This window comes from Xiphophorus maculatus, chromosome 5 (genome assembly GCF_002775205.1).
Source record: "Xiphophorus maculatus strain JP 163 A chromosome 5, X_maculatus-5.0-male, whole genome shotgun sequence".
Lineage (NCBI taxonomy): Eukaryota > Metazoa > Chordata > Actinopteri > Cyprinodontiformes > Poeciliidae > Xiphophorus > Xiphophorus maculatus.
The window spans coordinates 10,342,764-10,366,578 of NC_036447.1; the positions used below are offsets into that span (position 1 = coordinate 10,342,764).

At 38.4% G+C, this 23,815-nt stretch overlaps 4 protein-coding genes across 5 annotated transcripts; 3 read left to right on the top strand and 1 right to left on the bottom strand.

Annotated features, from left to right (window-relative positions):
• The first annotated feature begins 231 nt into the window (after positions 1-231).
• Positions 232-5,578, top strand: fdx1l (ferredoxin 1 like). Its single transcript, XM_023333204.1, has 5 exons — positions 232-424; positions 742-793; positions 4,184-4,290; positions 4,357-4,444; positions 4,517-5,578. Exons 1-5 carry the CDS (start codon positions 238-240, stop codon positions 4,671-4,673), a joined length of 591 nt encoding a protein of 196 aa, XP_023188972.1. The 5' UTR covers positions 232-237; the 3' UTR covers positions 4,674-5,578.
• Positions 5,579-5,815: 237 nt separating this feature from the next.
• zglp1 (zinc finger, GATA-like protein 1) lies at positions 5,816-11,434 on the top strand. 2 transcript variants are annotated; one of them, XM_023334493.1, is made up of 5 exons: positions 5,816-5,911; positions 7,332-8,666; positions 8,760-8,872; positions 10,284-10,377; positions 10,590-11,434. In XM_023334493.1, the coding sequence occupies exons 2-5, from the start codon at positions 7,345-7,347 to the stop codon at positions 10,720-10,722; spliced, it is 1,662 nt and encodes a 553-aa protein (XP_023190261.1). In that variant the 5' UTR covers positions 5,816-5,911; positions 7,332-7,344; the 3' UTR covers positions 10,723-11,434. The 2 variants fall into 2 exon arrangements, with proteins under 2 accessions (XP_023190261.1, XP_023190262.1); XM_023334494.1 differs by lacking the exon at positions 5,816-5,911 and adding an exon at positions 6,168-6,314.
• A 1,926-nt stretch (positions 11,435-13,360) lies between these two features.
• On the top strand, positions 13,361-14,535 carry LOC102237081 (forkhead box protein D1-like). Its single transcript, XM_005797575.2, has one exon. The coding sequence runs from the start codon at positions 13,508-13,510 to the stop codon at positions 14,417-14,419; it is 912 nt and encodes a 303-aa protein (XP_005797632.2). The 5' UTR covers positions 13,361-13,507; the 3' UTR covers positions 14,420-14,535.
• Positions 14,536-16,194: 1,659 nt separating this feature from the next.
• LOC102237336 (sialidase-3-like) lies at positions 16,195-20,427 on the bottom strand. Its single transcript, XM_005797576.2, has 2 exons — positions 20,178-20,427; positions 16,195-20,070 (listed from the first exon to the last, which is right to left on the bottom strand). The coding sequence occupies exons 1-2, from the start codon at positions 20,367-20,369 to the stop codon at positions 19,099-19,101; spliced, it is 1,164 nt and encodes a 387-aa protein (XP_005797633.1). The 5' UTR covers positions 20,370-20,427; the 3' UTR covers positions 16,195-19,098.
• Positions 20,428-23,815: the final 3,388 nt, after the last annotated feature.

The window sequence follows — 23,815 nt, forward strand, 5'->3', positions numbered from 1 at the left end:
CGCCACACCAATCAGCTTTTAAAAACCATGTACTGCTTTCCTTCCACTTATCAATTAACACTGCTCTGTCTAATACAATAAAATGAAATTGAACATTTCAAATGCCTCAATTTCCTGTTTTGACAGTGGTGCAGTAGCGCTCTCTGCTGTCAGAAAAGCGCTTCACAGCAGAAAGCGACGGCTTGGCTCCCCTCTTTTCCTATTGGTTGATTTTGGCCATATGACCAAAACAGCGTCATGGCGGCGGCCGTTGCAGCCAGGTCGAGCATGGGACTGACTTTGAGGTTCTCCAGAGTTATCCCGGACTGTAGGCCATGTCCTTTGTACAGATTCAAGGGCTGCGTCGACAACACCGCCGGCTCTCAGAGGACGGGGTCGTTTGATCGTCTCCGGACGATAAATCGGCATTTACAGACCAGTATATGTGAGTGATGTAGCTTGCTAGCAGTGTTTAGCATAAATTTTAGGGTGCATTCGTGAATATAAACTGTTTTTTTAAAAAAAATAAAACATCTAATAAATAATAACCTGTCTTATAAATACTGTGTTGTTGATAATGCCTGCAAAGTTTGGCTTGCAATTTATATGTCATTGTTTAAAAGCTCTTGTAACTTTTTCCCAGTTGGAGTTGTTATGAGACTTATGCAACATCTGTGCAACAAGTTGTAGATTCCCGTCTTTGTATTTCTTTGATATGAAACAGTTGCGTGATTCCTGAAGTTGCTGTTTCTCTTTCCAAAGGTCTCTCCCAAGCTGAAGAGGGCAGCTCCAACGCAGAAGACCCAGATGATGTGTAAGTTCAAAGGACTTTTATTGTGGAGTTATAACAGCTATTAACCGGGACTAATCAATAATAAAAATAAAAATCCCCACTAAAACGTTGAAAGTTTTCTATTTTGAACTGGTTAAATTCTGTTTTTTGAATTATGTACTTTAGTTCACAGTCTTGGTTTATCAAAGACAAGATACTTTACATTTTCAGACACTGACTTGTTTTCTGCAAATGCTCAATTGTTTCAGCGATAACCGTCAACATTTTAGATAAGCATTATCAGTATTTGTGTGGACATGATAAAATTTTAAAAAGTCTTATGATAAATATTGTTTTCCGTTTATAGGGGTAATGGAAACCTATGCTCTACACCAGTGTTTCTCAACCTTTTTCGGGTCAGCACCTCCCTATCCATTATGCAGGTCCCATACCGCCCCCCATCAAAGAATTTGTAGGCTACTTTGCACTGAATATTATTTTATTATTAATATTACTATCACTGTTGTTGATGTTGTGTTTTTTATGGTTGTTTCTGGAGTTATCGTCAAAAATAATTTTCCAGAGAACAAAAGAGCAATGCGAATAGAAATTATTTTTACAGGCATCTAAGAAAAATGCAATGAACATTCAACTTCAGATTGGTAGACCTAACAGCAGCCAATCATAGTGGAAAAAATATTATTGTTCTGTGCCATTTTCTAGTTGTTAAATATTACACAAAATGACCAGTTAACAGATGTACAACAATGCCAGTTTAAACTTTGAACTATTTGCAAAAAGACTGAGCTCTGCAACATTAAAACATGGCTATAACTCCAGCTATGTCAATCATAACTCTTCTTCTCTCCAATGTTTCTGTGAGTTTCTGGTGGTGCAGCTCTGTGCTGCCTTCAGGAGAATGGGACATCAGAGTATTGTAGATAAAATTTCACCCACATGACATTTACTGTATAAACAAGAGCTTTCAGTGGAAAAACCAAAGTTCCAGATCCTTTTAATGCCATACAAATATGGGACAGGGACATGGATTATATCTTTATAGAGGCCTGTCTATTGATTTATAGATTAATAGTTTGTTGCTCCATTCTATGTCATGGTTCTCCTGTTTCAGAGCAACGTGCGCGTCGTCTTTTTTTTTTTTACCCCATAACGTGCGGAGCGGTTGGGAAGTGCGTATCGATGGAGAAAAGCAGACTGACATAAACCTTTTAGCTCCGGTATTCTGATGATTAAAATTCAAAAGTGCTGTGGTGCTACTGTTTCATACCAGATCACTTACAGAACCAACGTTAATTCTATAAAATGAACGCTCTCTATCGAGGTATCACCCATGGAGGGCTTTCTTTATTTAAATTTCTGAGGGATACACAGTGAGGGTATGGTGACATGTTTATAAGAGCGATTTTCTGTTGTCCTGTCATGGAAGCCTGCAGCATCCAGACGAACATTAAAGCACTTTTTAATATAAGTTGCTGCTTTGACATGATCACAACACTGCCAAAATATATGTACAAAAATTCTCAATAAAACATAAAATATTTGAAAACCAGATTAGTGAATAACAGCAACGTCATCAGCTGGTGTAACGCTGAACTGATGCGGTGAAGCTATCAGTAGCAGGAGCTGCGCCAAGAAGCTACAAACACTGAAGAGAAGGAGAGCTGCCATCGATACAGTTGCAGCCAAGCATGTTTTAATGTTACACATTAAAACATGTGTAAGCAAGCAAGTTGCTCAGTCTAAACTGGTATTGTTGTGCATTTAAGGTGTAAAGTTTACCTCCAAGCCATCGCCCCCCCCCCCAAAGAATCCCAGCACCCCCATTTTGTAAATATTTCTGCCAGCGCCCCCTGCCATCCACTGACCCCCCCCCCCCCCCCCCCCACGCGGGTGTGTGTGGGGGTGGGGGGTGGGGGCAGTACCTTCTCCGTTGACAAACGCTACCCTAAACACTTACCCTGCAAAAGTATTCACATCATTTCATGTCATAAAGTAATGCAAATTACAGTAATTTGGAAGTGAAAGGCAGTGATGTATGGTCTTCCATCCATCCATCCATCCATTTTTTTTACATTGCTATCCCACTGGGGTTAGGAGGGGCGCTGGTGCATATCTCCAGCTTTCAACAGCGAGAGGCGGGGTACACCCTGGACAGGTCGCCAGTCCATCACAGGTGTATGGTTTTCCTTTATTCATTATTTTTTAAACAAAAAAGTCAGCTGATATCCAAAATTAAAACTTATAGCAACTAATTGTCTTCTGGCTCTCCAGAGTCACATAAAGACAGTTACAAAGTCGGCCTTCTATCACCTGAAGAACATTTCCAGGATTAAAGGACTAATGTCTCAGCAAGATCTAGAGAAACTCACCCATGCGTTCATCTTCAGTCGTATTGATTATTGCAACAGCGTCTTCACAGGTCTGTCCAACAAATCAATCAAACAGCTGCAGCTGATCCAGAACGCTGCTGCTTGCATTCTCACTAAAACCAGGAAGATAGAGCACATAACACCAGTTTTAAAGTCCCTCCACTGGCTCCCTGTAGCTCAAAGAATAGACTTTAAAATACTGTTGTTAGTTTATAAATCACTGAACGGCTTAGCACCACAATACATTAAAGATCTGCTGTTGTTGTATCAACCCTCCAGACTTCTCAGGTCTTCCAGTTCTGGTCTGCTCTGGATCCCCAGAACCAGAACCAAACGAGGAGAAGCAGCTTTCAGCATCTATGCACCACAAATTTGGAACAAACTTCCAGAAAACTGTAAAACAGCTGAAACACTGACTTCTTTTAAATCTCAACTAAAAACCCACCTGTTTAGAATTGTATTTGAAATGTAATCAATTACAAATTTACTGATGGAACTTGACTTAATGCTGTGTGTTTTGATTATTGATTCTATGTTGCATTGTGTTTCTGTGTTTGTAATGATGTAAAGCACTTTGAAATGTCTTGCTGCTGAAATGTGCTATACAAATAAAATTTGATTGATTGATTGATTGATTGAAGACAATGCCTACAAAGTTTGGCTTGCAAACTTTGTAGACCAAAACTGAACTGTTCGCCCTTCATGCAAAATGCTATATGTGGTGGAAAACCAAAAACGCACCTTGTCCTGAATGCACTGCGCCCCACCTTAAAACATGATGATGTGAAGCAAGGACAGGGAGGCAAGTCAAAAATATTGGGAAGAGAGCTAGAGCTAAAAGTTGGTGAAATACCAAAAATACCTGCAGCAAAAGTTCTGGGTTTTGCCTAAAATTGGGCTGAATACAAATTACACTTCCACAAACATCGCAGTTATGCATTTCTACGTGTTTCGCATATGAATACTTTTGCAAGGCACTGAGTTGAAAAGTATACTTAAAATCTGTTTTTTGTTTATTATTGTTATCTTTTCTAACCTCCAGGGTCAACGTAGTGTATATTGACCGCTCTGGCGAAAGAATCCCAGTTAAGGCCAAAGTTGGGGATAACGTCCTGTATTTGGCTCATAAACATGGAATTGACCTTGAAGGTGAGGGTGGATGCAGCTTAACTAATATATGATGCTGGAATAATTGGAACTTATGTTTTCCTGTAGGAGCCTGTGAGGCATCGCTGGCCTGCTCAACATGCCACGTCTATGTGAACTCTGCCCATCTCGACAAGCTTCCAGAACCTGAAGAGAGGTACGTTTGCAGCTGAATCTTTCCTGTATGCTCTGGATCTCGGTAAAAGTTGACACATGTTTCCGTCCCCAGGGAGGATGACATGCTCGACATGGCACCCATGCTTCAGGAGAATTCCCGCCTGGGATGTCAGATCATTCTCACCCCGGATCTTGACGGCATTGAGCTCACTTTGCCCAAAGTCACCAGGAACTTCTATGTGGACGGCCATGTTCCCAAACCTCATTGAGCAGAGAAGCAAAGGAGGAAAAGTGGGGACTGAATAAAGAAAGAGGGTGGTGCTATGAGCCAAACACCGTGTCCTGGTTGAGCAATGGAGGTGACTGAAGAGATGGAACAGCTGGGGATGGACAAGGACAGTGTTATCCACAGCAGCTCTGAGAGCGTCTTACTGACATTTCCAGTTGTTTATGCAATGTCAGGACAGATTTTAGATGAGATTGAGTCCGACACTAAGAAAATCTGGTGATCTCAAAGGTTACATACAAAAGAAACTGTGTTGGTTCGACTGATGATGTATTTATTGAAGTAAAAAGTTCTCTGACCATTTTAAGATTTTATTCAATGTTACAGACTGCTCACTACTCCAATGTCAGATTAAGACAGAGCAGAGTCAGTGTCTTTGCTGGTGAACGGCACATTCCTTGTTACAGCTTACATACGCACAAATATTACAAATGATTATTTTTCTGACCAGTCTCTTCTGATCTTAATTGTCACACTTTCTACTATGCATTATACTTCCTTTTATGTACCGTAGGCATTTGTATATGTTACTGTGTTTTATGAAATTGGCCATAAGTCACACATAGAAGGGTTTCATTGCTGTTTGGCTATCAAGCCTGACAGAAAAGCCATGCAAGTGTACTTGATGTTTGAATTCCAGAATGATGCCGATACTTAATGCTCATTCGTTTAAACATTTCAAAACATGCAGATGCATTGGATTTGAGTATAATATATATAAAGTATAAAATAAATTAGTTGATAAATTTCAGGTGTGCCAAGATGGATAACATTGTGGGAGTTTACTCAAGTCTACTGTAATTGTCCAACATGCGCACAAATGGGATTTTTTGTTGTTGTTGTTGTTAAAATGTTCAGACTGTGCAATAAAATCCGCTCAGAAACTCATTTGTAAGCAGTGCATTGTTTGAATACATGCTTACTAAGAAAATCATCCGTCTGCCTAAAAAAAAAACTAGTTTAATCCAAGGCTAACAAGCGGCCATTGCTCACCCTGCAACTACGCCTGTTTTCAATGCAGCCTCACCTAAAGTAATAGAGCCTATCCCCGATCAGCATTTTTATACTGTGCAGGTGCAACCTATTAAACCAAAAACACCTGTGTGGCCTCAGGCTGACCCCAAACCCAACTCATAGCTAACTGCTTAATCCGGTTGCGTTCCAAACAAATTCATTAACTTACATTTCTCAACGCTTTAAAGGGATTTATGTGAAACCACGGTGAGTTTAAAAAAAAAAGCGATTAGCTCGTATTCGAACTCAATGTTCAACGTTAGCTGTTTGGTGCTGCTTGTGAGTTTTGTTGTGGGAAATATTCGCGCAAACATCCTTCCTGTCCAACGTCAGTTGAATTCATATCGTATTATGTCAAATCGTCAGATCTAAAAGTTTTAATTCGCAGTCTGATCCACCAGAAAATGGGATTTGTGCCTTGAATGTGTTTGATTCCATGACAACGGCCAGTCTCTTGATGTGAGCCGCCGAGCTTACGCGCTCGCGAGAGTCTACTTCAGATGGCCGCGAAAAACCTTCGACGTTCTAGAACGCAGAAAAGTGCAACCTTTTCGTTCTAGAACGAATTTAAACGAGACCAACGATTCCAATAATGGTTACATTCTTTCCGGTGAGTTAAAAAAAGTTACATTTTATTAACTGAGATCAAATTTTAGGACGTAAATCATGTGTTTGCTTTTTTTTTTTTTTTTTTTTTTTTTTACCTTGCTAGTAAAAAAAAATAACAATTCTTCTTAGCACATCTAAGCTGTTTATTGATGTATTTACTCAAAATGTTGTGAACTCCAGAGTTTATGTTGTCCGCTGTCAAATTGAAACAAGAACCCCAATTATGTGTAAAAGCCTTGAGTTGACCTTTTTAGGTTGATAGAAACTTAAAATCTTTACTCGGCTCAAAAATCTGAACGTGCAATCTGAGCTCGTATCAGAATTTCCGTGTTTTCTTGTATAGTTGTCGTTTCATAATATGATTTTGTATCTATCTAACTATCTATCTATCTGACAAGAATCAGCATAGTGATTTGTGGAGTTAATTTGTGGAAGAAATTATGGATTAAAACTTTTTTTAAAATGGGCAACTACAGGTGCTGCTGGTATCATGCTACTGTGTGATGTGATAGTTGTGCAGCACACTGGACATCATTGGATGTGAGTGTTGCGTGTAAATGTAATGGATTATATAGAAAAGAAAAAGTTTTTTATGCTTTTGCAGAACATCAATGTATATAGATATCTTGCAGAAGACTGTATGTAGATTTTGTGGAATGTGTAGAAAGTTTTTTAGAAAACCTAGAATGTTTAATTGTGACAGAAGATGAATTATATGAATATATATATATATATATATTTATAAAGTAGGAAGTATGTGGATTCCATACAAAAGAAAAAAGTACATGGCATTAGTCACATCAGTTGCTTCTTAAAATGGATTTTCCAGTATAGAGCTGAGGTTAAGCACAGAATGACAGGGCAAATTATATAATCTATAGTTCAGCTGATAGCCACTTTCTAGAAATAGACTGGGTTAGATTCAGAGTAGGCCAGCTGTAGCTTTTATTGAAAGCTGTTTCAATTCAATTGGTATGTGATGCCCTTAATTTATCTGCTTGTTTTGATTATTTTGCAGACAGTGGCTTAGCATGAGCACAGCACCAAGGACAGAAGCTGCATTTACCCTGGACAACCAAGGCAAAGCAGAACACAATGATTCACATTCGGCCCTCTATTACCTCTTTCATGAAGTTTCCAAGCTTGCAACACCAATCCACAAAAGTTTGTTTGACACAAATCCTGTTTCCAAAAAACCTAGTGAGGCATCAGTTGGTAATAATTGCATAACTGAAAAGGAAGAGCGAGCCGCTTCCAACCCTTCAGAGGATCCATCAGGAGGAAAAGACGGGGATGAACATTTATTCCAATCCTCTTGCAGTTCTCACCAACACAGTTTGTGTTGCATGATACCAAACAGCCCCTGGAAAGTGCTGAGTCTAATCAACCTGCACTGTGATAGGCTACGTCATGATAAAGATGCTGAGGAGGCGGGCCTCAGTTTAGGATCATCTTCAAGAGTCAGTCTCTTGAATGCAAAATTTGCAACTGCATCGCCAGTCACAACAAAGAGGGGAAATACAGAAGACAGTCTTGAGAGCACTTCAGGGCTGTCACTTCAACTCTGTGAGAGACAGAAATCTCCAGCATCTGTGGTGGATTTGAAAATGGGTAGCTCTGAAGAGGTTGTAGAAGATTCTGGTGAGGGTTGTAGCCTGCAGATACCTTCTGCTGAGAAAACATCTGCTCATGCTGTAGCTTTGTGTGAATGCAGCTCAGCAGTAACTTTGCAGTCTCTGCAAAGTTACAGGGAGAAGCCAAGTGTTGGCAAACAGCAATCATTGATCCAGGAGTGCAAGAAGGACTGGTTTCTTACTGAAAAGGATCATTTGAACGTATTGTTTCCTGAAAATGCTTTGCAGCAAGCACAAACCTCCAGTGTATGTTCTACTGCCCAGAGTACTTTCATTTCAACCTATATGGAGTGCACAGATGTGCTAACACTAGACCACAATGCAAATGTTACTTTATCTACAGAGAAACCATGTAACACCCAGCTACCTCCTACCAGTGCAGGTTTGCTCTCACCGCAATCGGGACAATATGATCAATTTTCAGCATCTAAAACTGAATGCTGTCATGTTCCCCAGGAAGAAAGCCACCCTGTAGCTGACTATTCAACAGTCTCTAGCTGTAGCTTGTCATATGCAACAGATATTTGGAAGGTGAGCAATGATGAAAAAGATCAGCTTTCTACCAACAAATGTAGAACCAAGACCCGACGGAAACAGCCTCACCCCTCTCGCAGCGCTGATAGTCAGGACCCAGACTTCCAGGGTGTAACTTTCAGGATAGACACAGAGCTGGATGACAACAGGCAACAGTGTCGGCTTCTCATTACTTCAAAGTACAGGTGGAAATGGCTTCGGCGCATTTTAATGATAACATTTTTGAAGTGTTTTAATTTGAGATGATTGACAGTCTGCAACACGTGTGTCTGTCACAGCAAGGAGCCCTGCAAAAGTGTGAGGAAACCAAAGCTGAGGACACGGGCATTGCAGAAATTGGCTAAAACCAGAAGTTCAGATGAGGAGACTGACCACACAACTAATATCAATAGTAAGTAAAACATGAAATACAAAACGCTTTGTAATAATATTTACTATTATTGGAGATCCCTAATAATCCACTGACCAGGCTTATACTGGCTCAAGCCAATCTACACTAGGAGGTCTACCAATTTTGATTGTAATCTGTTTAGTAGTTTAACACATGCAAATTAAACCACATTAAAATTGTTTTTATCTAACCAATTAATTTGGCATTTAAAAAAAACAAAAATGCTGTAGGTTATGTGAAAGTTGTGATAGTTTTGAAGAGTATTCCAATACATCAATCAATCAAATTTTATTTGTATAGCACATTTCAGCAGCAAGGCACTTCAAAGTGCTTTACATCATATCAAACACAGAAACACAAAGTCATCAAGTGGGGGGTTCTTGCTTTTGCATCCATAAAAGGTTTACCGGTTACACTCCTACTGTGTTATATGGAACGAGATACCTATTGGTATTTTTATTCCCACTCACGCTCACAATCACTCAGTTTAAAACGACGTAAACAGCCTTTCAACGGGCTTCCGGTATGAGGCTCCGTACACCTCTTTCACGGAATTTCGAGCAGGGATTCCATCGTCCCTCATGGATTTTTGTGCAATTCTATGGTATCTGTTAGTGTCTAGAATTTACAGGGTTTCTGTTACACGCAATGACCCTAAAACATTATAAGCAAGAAGAACATATCAAATAGCTTCATTTTTACTGAACCTAAAATCTAAGTGCTGCATTTAATATATAAAAAAACAAAACATCCATGTCTTAGGCAGACATACCAGTTTAATACTAAAGTATCAAATGTTGTCTGGTGGCAAAATTTTAAAAAGTAATATGTGGAATGTCAATTTCTCCACTAGGGGGTGCGACTAGACCACCATCTTATACCATTAGTCTGAGTAAAACTTCTGGGATTATTGGTAAAAATAGAATCATGACTAAAATGACTTGCATTAATGAATACTCATAAAAACATGAGTCCAAATTGTTTGTAATTGTCTGTAACCATGTAATGCATGTATGTATCATAATCTATCATATGCAGCATACGTTGAGTGAAAAGAATTTTAGATTTTCTCTCAAATGATCCTTTCATTTCATATGTTGGTCAGCACACTTTTCCATCTTTTGGAGGGCGAAATTCAAAATGCATTTACAAATTCATTTCAAACTCTTTTATCCATAATTTATATTTTACTAGCATTTATTTTAGGACTTCACAGTCTTTAAGTTCGTAGTTGTATGAATGCTTTCATGACAGTCAACTTATTGGTCATTAACGAGACAAAGAAATCCCAAAATGTTCAGTGGTATTACATGTATTACTTTACTTTACTTTTTGAGACTAATGCTTGATGATGATCATTTTTTTACTTCTGTAATGCAAAACTGATACAGCTGTAATTCTGTGTTATCAGAAGGAAAAGTCTGTGCATCCTGCTGCACAAGGAAGACCCCCATGTGGAGGGATGCAGAGGATGGGACTCCTCTCTGTAATGCTTGTGGCATAAGGTAGATCTAAAGTCTTAAAAACCCTTTCAGCTTACTGTAATTTCTAATGGTTTTTTTTGAGTTCTTCAAATAATTTTCTCCTCTTAATATCAAGGCTAATCATGGATATTTTGAATGAATGTGCATCTTCTAAGACAGATATACTTTGTGGAAGGGCTGTAAATAAGTCTGTAATCTAAACAGTAACATTTTTTTTGTCCTTTTTGTTGAAGGTATAAGAAATACCGAGTCCGCTGTGTCAAATGCTGGCGTATTCCCCGGAAAGAGGGCAACTCCAGCTCGCTCTGCATCAGGTGTGGAAATTTGGTGAAACTCACCTCAGCTCAGCGGAAACATTCTTCTTAGGCTGCACACACATGTCGGTTTTTTGTGTTTATTCTTGGTAAAGCTAGGAAAGAACGAGGTCAGAGCTGCTTCTTTTACAGTTGTTTACCGTTAAGCGCAGGTAAGGATGCAAAAAAAAAAAGTTTGAAAAGAGTTGTAAAACGCTTTACAATTGTTGTCAGAGCATAAAGTGAAGAATTGATGCCAGTTTGTGCATCTTAATTTGTATGCATCAAGTGTGATGGTGTTTAGACAGTGTTTTGTGTGTGTAGATAGAAACATTTACTTGTATGGAGATTGAAACTTTTGTGGACAAGCTGTACCTCATGTAGTCTCAAAAACAGGATGCTGAAAGATTGCTGAAACGTATTGCAGAAAGTTGACCTTTATTACTGTTGATATCTTGTCATTTAACTTTGTTTTTCTGTGTAATGACTATTAGTTACGCCTGGTGGCTCCAGTAATTAATGGTAATATTTGCTGATATTAACTTCAAAAACAATTTATTGCCTCTGACCCTGACAGTGACTCTGTTTGCTAAACTCAGTGGGTAAACATGCACAAGTTACATTTTATTTTGTCTTGTTGTATTTGTCGGTTGCACTTGTTGGCAAAATACATTTCGAAGGCTGAAGTGGTGCACTTTCTGTTGCCTCTGAGAAAAAAAACAAGCAGTTATTTTGTGTGGTTGCGTGTGCTTTGGTCTGTAGTAAATTCAAAAAGAAACATCTGATATGTTTTCCACTTCTTTCACGTGTGTAAATAAAATCTGTACAGCTGACATAAATCCACTGTGATAATTACAGGGATTACAGCATAAAATAATGGTTTTAGAGAGGTGCACAGATTACATTGGAGGTAACAAATTCTCCATAATGAGGCTTCCCACAGTTTCCCCCAGCCGTCCAAGTGGGTGGCCTCAAACAAATTGATACAACGCAGCTATTATATCAAAATGGATTACGTCTTCAACGGTTTCCTCTCTCACCATGTGCCAAAACATTTAGGAAGGAGAAACACTGGTGGAAATGAGCACTGTGTAAGCCAAGAACATAAAACAAACAGCAGCTTCATAAATTTCACTTGTCCTCTCAGATTTCCTATCAAAAACATTTTGAAACTCACCTGTTACCATCAGTTAAATGGACCGGTAAATGCAAGTTATAACAAACACACTAATGAAGGACAGGTTTGACTATGCATGTTATTTTCAAAGGCAAACTTTTGATTTGAATTAATGCCAAATGGGACTTGAGTGATCATCTTTACATTGCCTTGCAAGAGTATTCTGTCCCCTTAAACTTTTTTCACATTTTGTTACACGATATACAAAAACTTCTATGTTCTCTGGGATTTTATGTGTTAGCCCACCGAAAAGTGCAATGTGCATTTGTATTCAACTTCCTGCATTAAACGTTAAATAAAATTCAGTGCAATCCATTGCACTGACCAGATGAGACCAAAGCTGAACATTTTGCTTTACATACAAAAAGCTATATGTGCTGAAAAAGCCACACAATTAAACAATTGAAACATAGCAAATGTATAACAAAAACATTTATTACACCAGTATTAAATGTTGCCAAATGGGACTTGAGTGATCGGTGTTCAATAAGTTCAATCCAAGTCTATGGAACAGTCGCAAAATGTCACCAAAATCACTCCGTCCCTCTAAAATCTTTCAGAAAATGTTAAAACTGTATAGAATCATCGTTTTGCTGAATATTGTGATATTCAGTACAGACCAAAAGTTTGGACACACCTTTTAATTCAATGAGTTTCCTTTATTTTCATGACTATTGACATTGTAGATTCACACTGAAGGCATCAAAACTATGAATAACACATGTGGAAATATGCACTAAACAAAAAAGTGTAAAACAACTGAAAATACCCCTTATATTCTAGTTTCTTCAAAGTAGCAACCTTTTGCTGTGATTACTGCTTTGCACACACTCTGCATTTTCTTGATGAGCTTCAAGAGGTAGTCACCTGAAATGGTTTTCACTTCATAGGTGTTGCCCTGTCAGGTTAATAAGTGGGATTTCTTACCTTATAAATAGTCATGAAAATAAAGAAAACCCATTGAATTAGAAAGGTGTGTCCAAACTTTTGGTCTGTACTGTATATCATATCGTGAGCAGAATATCGCGCATCGTATTGTATCATGAGATTAATGTATCGCTACAGCCTTACTCCACGCCGTACTGGATACGGAGGTGCCAGCATTATGCTGTGGGAATTGTTTTTATCAGGTTCCAATTAGTTTGTTTAAGTGGATGGGCAGATGGATAAAACTATATACAGGTGACTCCTGGACGAAAACCTGACAATAAAAAAAAAAATGGGGATAAGTTTAATCTGATCAAGGCTAGACATGAGGCCAGCTGAGCTCTCCTCGCATTGATCTGATGAAACTTTGTAAAGAACATGCAAGAAATATCTAGATGCGGTGAGCTGGTAGAGACGTACTCTATGAGACTTAAAGTCGTAAGTCTTGTGAGATCCTTTTATTGTTAAAATAAAAATAGCCAAAGTCTAACAAAGAACACTGAAAAAGCTGTAAAAGCATTGCTGTGAACAATTATTTTTAAGTTGGACATCTTAATGTGTTCAAAAGATTGTTCTATTTCGATGCAAAAGTTTAGCAGCAGTGGATTGTAAACTTGGACATGTTGTAGTTAATATTTTGCTGGCAAATAGATGGCGCTTTGTCTGATGTTAGCATTTTGGGTTGAGTCTGCAGGGGGCAAAGGAGGAGGATGTTTAGAGTGGGAGGCTGCACTTAGATGCAGTCAGATGGTTTATGTTTTTGTTAATGAAAAGGGAGCAGGGGGTCCTTCCCATTAGACAGGCTCTGATTTCCCCTGTTGGGGCAGTAGTCTCTCCATTGGGTACCCTCTGGACCATGACGCTGGATCCCAGACCCATGGATGAGACGGACATTGACGTGGAGGGTCAGAGCGACTGTGAAGACACGGAGTTTTCTGTGTTCAGTGAGAAATCCGCGTCCTCTGCTGCTGCTGTCCCCAGACAGGACGGTCAGAGCAGGAGATCCGCCTCTAAGCCTCCGTTCTCTTACATCGCTCTCATCACCATGGCGATCCTCCAGAGTCCGAAGAAGAGGCTGACCCTCAGTGAGATCTGTCACTTCATCCTTCAGCGCTTCGCCTATTATCGGGAGAGGTTCCCGGCGTGGCAGAACTCCATCCGCCACAACCTCTCGTTAAATGACTGCTTCGTGAAAATGCCACGGGAGCCCGGGAATCCTGGCAAGGGGAACTACTGGACGCTGGATCCCATGTCGGCCGACATGTTCGCAAACGGGAGCTTTCTTCGCAGGAGGAAACGCTTCAAGCGGCAGCAGTTGTTTCTGGGAGCGCTCAAGGAGCACAGGGCGCAGGAGCGACGCAGCCCGGCTGCGGCGTCGCCGTTTGGCTCCGGACTCCACTGTCCCGATTCAAGCCTCCAGGCGGGCTCGGGAGGCCGGCTACGACTTCAAGTCTGTCCCGGGGTGCCACCTCCGGGCTGCATGATCCCAGCGCTCTCCTCGCTCCTCTCCAGAAATCCTCTGCTCATGTTTGAACACTGGAACTCAGGATTCCCAGCAATACCTCCAAATCTTGTCCTTCCTTCCGCCTCGCTACACGGATTACCGTCCTATCCAGCTACTCAGATGCCAGTTTCCCCCTTGAAAGTTTCGCCCTGTTTGATCTAAAATATTGCATTGATTTGAACTGCAAACATCCAGACGCCATAACGGTACATATGTTTCTCAGTCCAACAGGCCGTGTTTATAAATATGACTGTCTCACATTTAGTGCTGGTTTAAATAAATCTGTTTAATTATAAACTAATAGTGTCAGTTTGAATTAATCAAACAATTATAATTTATGCTATTTTTTTTTTCAATTGTGAAAATATTTAAGAAAAACTGAGATAAAAAAAAAGCAATAAATAACCAAATAATGATCAGACAGTAATATTCAGGCATAACATTTATTCATCAAAGAGATGCAGAGAGACGCATGAAGAAAAATAATTTAGGGAAAAACATGCGACACATTACATTTACATCGGACTACAGTAACTATATAAAGAACTGCTTTTTGCTGCAATTTTAACTACAAGTTGAATTTATTTTTGGATAAATGTTTGTGTCATGTTTGGAAAAAGGCCCAGATTTAAATGTAAGAAGTGGTGAATATCACAGATGAAATCATCGGTCGGTAATATCACATTTTCGAACGACACTGATTACTGCATGCTTGATTGCTTAAAGTGTGGAAGCAGACTAATCTGTATCAAAAAAATTATACCAAACTGATAAATGCACGAAAGGCTAATAGGATTTAATGAGACTTTAGAGTTAGGGAAATCCATTCCATATTTTAATGCATTTGCCTTAAACCTAAGTAATGTTTACTGTCCTTACACTTGAAATGGGTTTACATTAAATATAGAGGAAAATGTTCATAAAATCAAACCGAAAAACACTTTTTGTTTTATTTATCCTAGCCTGGTACAAACCAGCTCCTTGTCCTGTTTGCTGTGCTGCAGGCGAGAGTTTATTCGAGCGGAATTGTAGAGAAAGGCAATGTCTAAAATATCTATCTCTAATTGATTCTTCTGAAATATTTACACATGACTGTTTTTGTGTTTTGTTTTAAGCTCTGAGCCAGATATTGAAGGGAGGATGTGCGAATTACCTGAGTGTAAATGGGAGGATGGACATCTGCAGCTAAACATTGTTGCTCTATCGGTTTCACTTGCAAAAAAGAAAAAAAATTGCTGGAAATATTACGAACTCTTCCAAAGTTAGACATACAAGTAAAAAAATTTGCTGTGGATATTTAGAATTTTATTAAATGACATCTTGTCGTATTGTCCTATTTTAAGAGGCATTAAGGTCCCCGAGCGGCTTTTAGCATGACCTGTCAAAATCCACGTAAGTCCATAATGTTTTATACCCCTGGTAAATTTGGATTCATTATTTGTTTGATTTTATTTTATATTTATTTTGATTAAGATGTTTGTTTTTGATAGGGAATGAGGCAGACGTTTTTCAAAAAATAGAGCATTTATGAAATGAGTACTGATTTAAAGTCAAATAAGAAATGTAATTTATATATATTTTTTTCAAAATGGCACGTCAAAAAATATTTCTACCCTTCTCAGTAATCAATGGAAACGTTTTTGTTGTCCTGACACTTTTTTATTTTTATTTTTTGTCTTCACTGGTATTTCGATTATTTATGTTTGGTGATGAACTTCACAGATTTTGAGGTCGGAGGCCTCCATGCAATCATCCTAATCTTTGACATATTCTGTGTCAGATTCATGTCAAAGATCTTGCTGGGCCACTTCAAAACCTTAACATAACCCTTACTCAGAAAAAAAAAAACTTTGATTAAATAAAAAAATCCTTTAAACCTAAACTAGAACTTTTGTAATAGACCCAAAGAGAAAAGCACATAAAATGAAGGAACATGCTTTGTTTTCAAATTGTTTATTAAAAATCTGAAAATAGGGATGTGAATTTGTCAGGGCTGGAAGCAAAGTCATTAATGACATCATTGTAAGAGATGTCATGGCCAACTGTGTGGTTGGAGCTAATAAGTACAAGGCCACTGAGTCGCTCCTGTACCAATGGCGAACTTAGGTAAATTTTGATCAGTTTCAGTTTGGAAAAACTCCGTCCTGCTGAAGCGATTGTTAGATGCAGGCTTTTAAGAGTATGCCAAAGATTTGGGAACAACCCAGGAATTGTAATTATGCATAAATGCATGTCCCCAAAAGTGGCGGCAGCCAACAGTAGAATAACATTAACCTATTGTTTGTGTACCAACTATAAAAAATATATACATATATAGATATATATATAATATGGCTTTGGTATATGCATTGTCCTCCTTTCATTCTTTTACCTCTAAATTCAATCTAGCATTAACTGTATTAAAAGTATCAAATATCTTCAGAAGTAATCTAAAGTAAATAGAGTTTATCTGTGGGTAATTTAATCCCTGCTCTGTTGAGGTTTGTTCGAGAACATTAGTCAACAAACTACATGAAAATCAAGAATCACAGCAGAGAGGAAGCTATGGAGAGTAACATGAAAATTGATGTTCAGAGTTTATATAGTTGCTCAAAGCTGGTGGAGAAATTCACCAAAAATGATAAAAATTGCAACAGAAAATGGTTCAACAAACTGATTAAATCAGGGAACCAGATGCCACATTTTCAGACCTTGGTTGTCAAAATGTTTAATGTATCAGAACAAATGACAACAGTACAGTCCCACAGCATTATGCTACCACAACCATGCTCTGAGAGTCTAAATTTGATTTTTCAAAAATATGTCTTTTCATTGTGACTAAAATTTTCAGTCTTTCTCCAGGACACATTTAGCTCGTTCATGCAGTCAAATCTCAGGAACTTCCTTCTTGGTGGGCATCCGGTAAGTCCTCGCTGATAAAAAATTTGGTTCTCTGTGGACGGTGTCATTGTCATTTCAAAGTTCATGACAGGAATTCAAATGTACCCCAAACACCAAAGCAGCTGTTTTAGAGATGATCCAAACACTTATTGGTCATCACAGTTTGAACCTTGTCAAAGTTCCTCAGATATTCATGGTACAGCAGCACAGATGAAACAAAACCACTTTAAAACATATTACAGGACACCTTGTTTTTCCCAGGGCTAACAAGAAAATTCAGTTTGTAATTTGACGTAATTTATGTCTAATGAAGAGGAATTCAGTGCCACTTTAATGCCTCAGTGTCAGCAAACTAAAATATTAATCATTTAAGCATAAATCCAACAATAATAATAATTTAAAAAATTAGCTGCAAAATACCACAGAGAACATAGAATGTATGTAATAACAAGGCACATCTTTAGCCCCACAATAACGGAGACTCGATCGTTGTTCCAGAGGAAAATACTTACTTCGCAATGTAAACCATGGTGTCATTTCGTTGTATATTGTGGTCTTGACAGATAAATTATAAACACATGTTCAGTAACTGTCATCAAAAATCCACAGGTTTATGTAGAGAATAAAAACACTAAAACACTATCCCAGTTGCCTCTCATGTTCTCCCATTTAGATTGTTATGCTGCATTGCTAATAGCCCTAAATTACTTTGCCCTTCAAAAACACAGATCGTCTGTCATCTGTGGGATCCATAAACAGCACCCTGCTAACTATTTCCATGCAGGGAAGCAAGACTGCCAGTCAGAAATGCAGAACACTTTCTGGGCGTATTTCACTGATAACACATCTAATATATAATACAAGCTAAAGACAGGAGGCCAATTTTTCCAGCTGCATTGTCTTTCGCAGATGTTGGCTTCCTCTGGAAGTCCTGGAAGGATCCAGCTCTAGCTTCCAGTCACCTTATTCATTTTCAGTGAAAATATTTTTACAGGCTGAAGAAGAACATGTACTCTGTGGATAGTAATACAGGGCAGTATGGTGAATAAGTGCAACATCAGAAGTCTTAACCTGTGGGAGTCTCTGCTGAATTAATTTAGAAACATTCAAAGGCAGGTGATTTCGTAAAACGAAGTAAACCTTTTTTTTCCCCCTGTCTATTAAATCAGACCAAACCTGACCTGTTTTAGATCAGTTAGGGTAGCCAGAATAATGGAATATATTTGTGATGTTCAATCCAAAACATTGACTTTTTTGTCCTTCAGCCACTTTTTATTAATGACCCTGATTGGGGTCATTGTCTGTTTGGAAGAGCCATTTGTGTTGAAGCTTTACCTTTATGAGATGTTGCTTTAATAATTACCACATGATGCTCTGTCCTTGTGATGTCTATTTAGGTCACCTGTCCCTCCTGTTGCATAATCTTTCAAGGAAGGTAAATACATTTTACATCAAAACAGGTTTATCTAAGGGCCACATAAAAAGCTCTGGAGGGCCAGATTTGGCCCCCGGGCCTTCAGTTTGTCACGTGTGTTAAGCACTTTGTATTTTCAAGAAAAATCTTCAACAGCTCAATGAAAGTTTTATCGACTAAAAATTAGAAATTGCAAATAATAATATTGACTCATAGGAATTGAATGCACTGTTTTAAATTTCAGTTGTGCTAAGGAAACATAATCAAAAAGATTACAGAAGTAAATAAACATAACAAAAAAGATTACACTACATTTTGTCAATGTCAGAAAAGTATTAAGAATTAATGTTAAAGATGTTAATGTTGGAAATACACCTCATGCTCAATACAAGCTACAAGAAAAAACATTTCATGTAGACATTTGTTTCATGTAAACTGAAATCATATCATTTATCATTTGACTTTGTTCATTTCTCATTAAAGATTTTCGGTCAACCTTTCATAAATGGTCCAATTGGCAAAACTGAGTTATAGGATTTTCATTTGATTAGGCAAAGCAAGTAATTATTTCACTCCCCATAGTGGGTTGCTGCAATGTGGAGGTGTGACTTTCTTCTGCGTCTCCCTCCATTTCATTTAAGTTGAAAATTTTTAAAGCAATCTGCTCAGTTTCCTCTTCCTTCCCACATTCAAACAAACACGCAAACCAACCATCACCAAGGTAAGCCAGGTCAGAGTAACCACTGGGGCCCCTGTAAAGGATCCAGGGTTCACTCCATGCATTTGGATTGGATGGGGATTTGTTCAGAAACACACCCAAATCAAATCGCTTTCTTTTATGACTTGGGTGTGTGTATAAAAGCCAGTGAGTTGTATCGCCTGCTGCTGCCAGGTCTTTGTTTTGGGCTGGGAAGGAGACCACGCTTCCCTGACAGCCAGAACCTGTTTCCACAAGCTTTTTGTCACTGTGTATTGCAAACATTTGTCCTTTACTGTCACTGGAAGCTTCCACCCGATGCCCTTCGCTACTGCGGGCATTGCAATAGATGAACCTACCATTTGCATCACAAACCTCAGCCATTTGACACTCTATTGATTGTCCTTCAAACAAAGTGCCAAACCGCCAGTTTACACCAGAATCGTCACTATACATGGAGACAGCGCGCGGGACAGGCTTAAGGGGTTTTACACCGACATAAGCATAAGCTGGAATCATCAGTCTACCACTCTCTGTTTGAAGACCATGACCTGGCCCGGTTGCAAAGGTCACCCAGTCACTACGCAAACGTTCAGTCAGATCAGTCAGTCCACTCCAGGTTTCTCCAAGATCATCACTCGTGACGTAGCAGAGCCGGGTTTTGTTGCAGTAATTGCCAATTTGCCACCATTCTGTGCAGTTTCCTTCTACGCAGATGAAAAACAAGAAGAGCTTGCCGTTTGTCCTGTCGTATACTGGACAGGGATTCATGGTGCGGTAACCATCAATGTGCGCTTCTTCCACATCTTTCTGCTCAGTCCACTGCAAAACAGGATATTCAGAGTAAGACACAGTGTGCTTGACAGAAAAAAAAAGTAAAATGATGCAGCAATTAAACAGTTAACTCGGGGGGGGGGGGGGGGGAATACCTCAACTGTAACTCTGTTGGTTTCCCTGTGGAGCGATCCCTTTTTCATAGCCAGCTCCTCCGCCATATGATCGGCTTTTTCTGTTCTCCGCTCAGCAAAGGCCAGAAGAGTTTCTCCCACCGACAAAAGAGCAGGAATCCTGTAAACTTTAGGTTTACAGGACGATTGTGGAGTATTACGTAACGTGTCCATTGCTGGAAAGTTAAGGATGCAGCTCTGCGACTGTTTGTACCGAGTAGTGACGTGTCTGTCTTCTTCGTCCTACCTTTTATTGGCGGTTGGCAAGAAACGTTTGGTTCTGCCGCCACCTACTGGTATGGAGTATGGTTCAGGATGACCTCTCTGTATATCTTCGTCTGTCTGTCTTTATATACAGACATAACTACTATATATAATCACATTTTATGAAACAATTTATTTTTCTTTAAAAATCGAATGATTTGTATATTTGCTACCTCAGTTCCAATTCAATTTCTAATGTTTTCCTTAATATTTTTAAACTTCCTTCTTTGTCACTCCTTCATATTTGGCATTCTGATATAACATGCTTTGTTGTTAAATAGGTCAGTGGTCACATTTATGCTTCTGTATTTTAAAAAGTGCATATTTAAGTAATGTTTGTCCAAATCTAAATCTTATTCATTTATCCTCTTTTCTTGTTTCTTCTTCCAGTCCTTATTTCTCCTACTATGTTTAAAAACCATCTTATTTTTCTTTCTTTATTCCACTTTTCTTGCCATTATTTCACCACTTTTTGTTTGAAAATACTCTTTTCCTCGGATTTGCTCGGCTTAACTATGAAGCTAATGGAAATTTAAATCGTCTTTTTTGCCATCTTATCTGCCTTCTCATTTCCTTTTACTCCAACATGCTGGTAACCACTCAAATGTTGCCGTTAAATATTCTGTACTTAAAATAATGAAAGGAATATTTCCAGTAAAATGTCTGGTCTACTAATCTGAATGATTATATTTTAATGCAGAGCTTGAATCTGACAAATTATTGCTTATAATGGTTTTATGTCTTCTTATTTCATAGCCAACAATACTGCCAAAATCTCACCTTTGTGCAACAGTGATTTGTTTCTCTATTTTTGAGTTAAATTATAGTACAACACATGCTATTACTACTGTAGATTTGAACATATTAATTGTAATTGTTTAAATATAATTCTACTGAATGATGATCTATAATGTGATTTATCTTTTTTTCTTTTCCATTAATGTCATATACACTACTGCTTCTGGATTAAATCCTGGGTGGTATAACTGTTATGGGTGTTGTTTGGCTAATTTCTAAACTATCCATTTGAAGTTTTTTTATTTTTCTTCTTAACCATCCATCCAAAATTCCTCATTTCTTTTTTTTTTTTCTGTTTCCCAGCATTGATTTAAAATTTCCCATGTTGGATGAGTCATAGCATCGCCTTGTAAATTTAACCAGTAATTTGTTTCTGATTGTGTTCTTCTATAATGGTCCTCCCTGGCTTTTCTAAAGCACAAACTAATTTCCCTTTGATCCTTTGCTGGGACTTTCTCTTTGTTTTGAGTTTTGACCAGTTCAATCGCCAAACAAATCCTTCCAAACATAGTGATAACACCCTGGGAAATGAATGGTCTAAAAATGATTAAGATCCAAAAATGATCACGATACGCTTGTCACGATCATCATGGTCGTCATTAGCTTGATCATGATGAATGCACATTGTAACAAATGAGCACTCTTTGGCATATCACAATAATATTGTATATAATTTTTATGAAGACTAGGACACATCAAAATTATATTTAAGTTCTTTACACCAGTTGTATTAACTGGAAAATAATGAACAAATTCCCAAAGATTTGTTTTAGCAGCCTACCATGAGCCGGACCGCTACCAGTGGTGGTTACTCAAGGAATCATATCCTGGGCAAACCCCTCCTTCTGTCAGCCCCCAACCAATTAAAATGCAAACAATTATCAGTTTGTTTGTTTGTTTTAATTTTTTTAAGAAGAAAGCAGATAACCTACTCTCCTAGTTTTCCAGCAAGCAAAGTAAATTTATTCCACTGCACATGCATACAAGTATAGTAGCAAACTTGTTCAGCTTTGCTAACTGATAAAATAAGATAAGATCTTGACCGCCTTACCCCTTTCCAATGCTGCCCTGGGCAACTGCCCGCATAACCCATATCAAAAACCACTGCTGATTGTTGTCATGCACCAGATATCATAAGTTACACTGTTTCCCTCCCCTCTATCCTTTTTTCTTCTTGTTTTCCTTCCTCCAATCCATTGCTTTGTATCCACTTCTGTTTCTAATACTCTTATACATGACAGGTGCCTGAGAGAAAAGCCAGGGAAAAGAGAGGAAGGGCGTTCATCATAAGTCATTACTTAGCTCTGGGCTGACCGTTTCAGTCAACATCTATTTTAACTGGAGAATTGACTTATGAGCTTTAAAGTTCTTAAAACTACGTTCTTATCAGACCAGGGCTAAAGTAAAACAGGTAGATTTATGTTTTTATTGATACTCACTTCTTTTACTGTGCCAAGAACATTTTAGAGGGCAACATCATATTTTAGGGATGGGACTGATCCAATTTGATGAGGGTGTCAGAACTGAAATGGACACCATGTGTAAACGGAGTATTAGGTGTAGGCATCTGGATCCGTTCACCAACACAGACACCATCCAAAAACCTAACTGGGGAGTGAACTTAATGACACAATGTTTTTACCTCCTTAATAACATGCTTAGAAAGGAAAACAACTACTACTACACAAACCAATAAAAACCATGAATTTAAAGGTAAATAACATTAAGTGATGTATATTCTTACATTGATCAGCTGAATGAATGAACTCACTGTCGGGGTTTTACAGTGCACCACATTAGAGGGAGGGCAAGCAGTTAGGAAAGTGAGAGAGCGATGACTTGCTTGTTTTGTACTGTTGTGTTGACAACCCTCCCTTCTGGTTTGGACCACCCTGCTCGCCGCTCAGCTCTCAATAAAACAAGCTCTCTTTCACCCTCGCTTGTTCCTTTCTCAAGTCATTTGTGAGTTCTTTGACTTTTGTTTTTTTTTTCTTCTTTTCAAGTGACCTCCCGCTTTGTTGGTTCATTCTGACAACACACATTACACTGGTTTTAGTTCATGAAGGGCTGAAGACTTGTGGAAAGTCATGTCATTATAACCCCTGGCTGAGCATTATTGTGGATAACAGGCTGGAAACATTATCTTGCAATGTCACTATTAGTGAAGCAATGAAGAAACTTTATCTAGTACCTGAACTGAAGCTAATGATGCTCTGAAGAGCAGCTGTGTAGTAATCCTGAGGCGGGATAGATTATGTGATGAGTTCTGAATTGTTATATAAAACCGCAAAACATAATAATAAAAATAGCTAAAAAAAAAAAAAAAAAAAAACTTTTTTAGAAGTTTTGAAGCAGATGTATAAAACTTCAAATCTTCCTTTATGATAAAAATATCTGTGCATCTTCAACCTAAAAACTGACCAGTTACACAATATACAGAAGACTGCTGATGCCTTTACATGATGCTTTTTTTTTGTGGGGGGGGGTGCATTTAACTACTTATTGCTTCTAAATCAATCAGTCTAAGCTGAAGACGATCCTAATGTAAGTCTGAGAGA